General features: G+C 41.0%; 1 protein-coding gene across 2 annotated transcripts in view; it reads left to right on the top strand.

Annotated features, from left to right (window-relative positions):
• The window catches only part of vegfab (vascular endothelial growth factor Ab), a 15,185-nt gene that overhangs the window by 3,266 nt on the left and 9,741 nt on the right, over positions 1-2,178 (top strand). For both annotated transcript variants that reach the window (XM_032542922.1, XM_032542923.1), the window contains exons 3-4: positions 298-494; positions 1,226-1,302. In XM_032542922.1, the coding sequence (XP_032398813.1) occupies positions 298-494; positions 1,226-1,302 (274 nt within the window). The remainder of the gene's footprint in view (positions 1-297; positions 495-1,225; positions 1,303-2,178) is intronic.

Raw genomic sequence — 2,178 nt, 5'->3', positions numbered from 1 at the left:
TGTGTGTGTGTGTGTGTGTGTGTGTGTGTGTAAAAGTAGATACATTTCTATGAACCAAGTGCATCTCAATGGAATAATAGAAAGTAAAGTGTGTGCGTGTGTGCATGTGTGTGTATGTGTGTGCATGTGTGTGTGTGTGTTTTAATCTCTTTCACGGTGTGAGATTGCCAGCGTGTTAAATGCACTTCTCATTTCAGGCGTGTGTGTTATTGTTACAGCACTGTAGTATTGAAGAGTCGGTGCTTTAGACCGAAGCTCCACTGCCATTTTACAACCCTTGCACATTGTGTCTTCCAGTGATCCCTTTAATGGAGGTGTACAACAAGAGTTTGTGTCAGCCTCGGGAGCTGCTGGTGGAGATTCTGCAAGAGTATCCGGAGGAGGTGGAGCACATCTTCATCCCGTCCTGCGTGGTGTTGACGCGCTGCGCCGGCTGCTGCAACGATGAGACGCTGCAGTGCATGCCCACATCCAGCTATAACATTACAATGGAGGTCAGTGGCATTATTTATTAAAACAAGGATACGGGGTGGGAGTGACTGGGGCTTCCCCTTTTTGCTTTTTGAAACCCTTATTTATCCAGGATGTGTGTGGGCTCTAAATGGACAGATATGTACTTTATTTTTACCTAAATGTCACACCAGAAGGGAAAATTGGCTCCTCAAGTATCCCTCTGTAGAGGGTCCAGAGCCTTACTGCTCAACCCAAGTGTCCCTGCTGTTTGCCCCTAGGCTGCTCAGATGTAACCTTTTGGCAAAAATCAACCCTATACTTGGTCCTTTTTTCCCTTTCAGCCCTTTAGTTCTCTGTGTATGAGGAGTCAGTTTGTCTTTTGAATCGCTGATAGGTGAAAAATGTCATTTCTAGTAGTAGTGATGATCCTTTTGAACTTTGCATCACAGTTCATGGTTTCTCTCCCTTTTTTATAGTCATTTGTCAGGTTTCCAATCAGCACATTTCTGCCCTCTCTTCCCTTTATATTCAGAGACGTTTAGATGTAAAACCTTAAAGATAAACAGAATGCATATAGATCCTCTTTTACTTGGGTTAATATGAAAAATAGAATTTGAATGATTACATCTGAACCATAGTAATTTCTGTGTGACCCTTTTGTTCATCCTGTTGCTTATGAATGCTTTAATTATAACTCTGAGAAAGTAAGGAATGCTTTAAATCAACATAATATGTCATTCTAATTTCTCTTCCTTCTTTTTTCCTTTTACAGATTAAAAGAATAAAACCCCAAAGGCAACAAAATGATATTTTCATGAGTTTTACAGAACACAGCGCATGTGAGTGTAGGTAAGAAACCCTGAACACACTCTGAAACACACACAATGTGAATGATATCCCAACCACTGTTTGGCAGAGCAGAGGTCAACCAAACACGTCATGTAAAGTTTTGCCTCTGAAACGTTCAACAGATGCATATCTTGATTCCTGTCTTATCTTTGCTGCTTTTTCTTCACTGATCTTACAAAGACATTTAAGCACATCCCAGCACATATCCTCTATAATGCTTTAGTTTATCCTCATTCCATCGCATTTTTCAAGTAAAGGCGATGCATTTGTGAGTACGGTGCTACCCAATCCTTTGTTTTCCTTTTGTGGCGTGTAGAGGTCACTCCTGCAACAACATGGGTTCGATAGTTTCAGTTATTGATCTCTGAGATAAGTACTGTGTGTCCTTTTTGTGGCCTCTAGTCACAGTAAAGTGACTTCTTCTGGTTAGACTTACGGTACAATGATTTATACATGTCGTGGATCAGATTGTTATTGTCTGTTGTTTTGATAGGCAGCAATATAATCTGTTAAAGCCAGCAGTAAAAAAAAAAAAAAAGATAAGTGCAGCTAAATTAAATTGGTAACATATTGTCATTGAGCTGGCGTTTAATTAGCCTGGTCCTACCTAACTTTGTCTGGCCACTCTCCACTGACAGGTGTTAACTTCCTTGGAGGCGGGTACTCAGTTGAAGTTTAAATCTATTGGCTCTACCCAGAGTCACTATGGATCTGCCTCAACCAATCACATCAATCAACGTTTGGTCATGATGTCAGCTTAGCATCGCTAACATTAGCTTCAGCTAACTCCTTCACCACTGACGGAGCAAACTGGAACATCCAACTTTTCCCGAACCCCGTAGGGAGGAGGGCTTTATTATTACTGTAAAGTCTTAA

This window comes from Etheostoma spectabile, chromosome 18 (genome assembly GCF_008692095.1).
Source record: "Etheostoma spectabile isolate EspeVRDwgs_2016 chromosome 18, UIUC_Espe_1.0, whole genome shotgun sequence".
Taxonomy (NCBI): domain Eukaryota; kingdom Metazoa; phylum Chordata; class Actinopteri; order Perciformes; family Percidae; genus Etheostoma; species Etheostoma spectabile.
The sequence above is the reverse complement of the archived record's forward strand: the minus strand, read 5'-3'. Positions and strand labels throughout refer to the sequence as shown.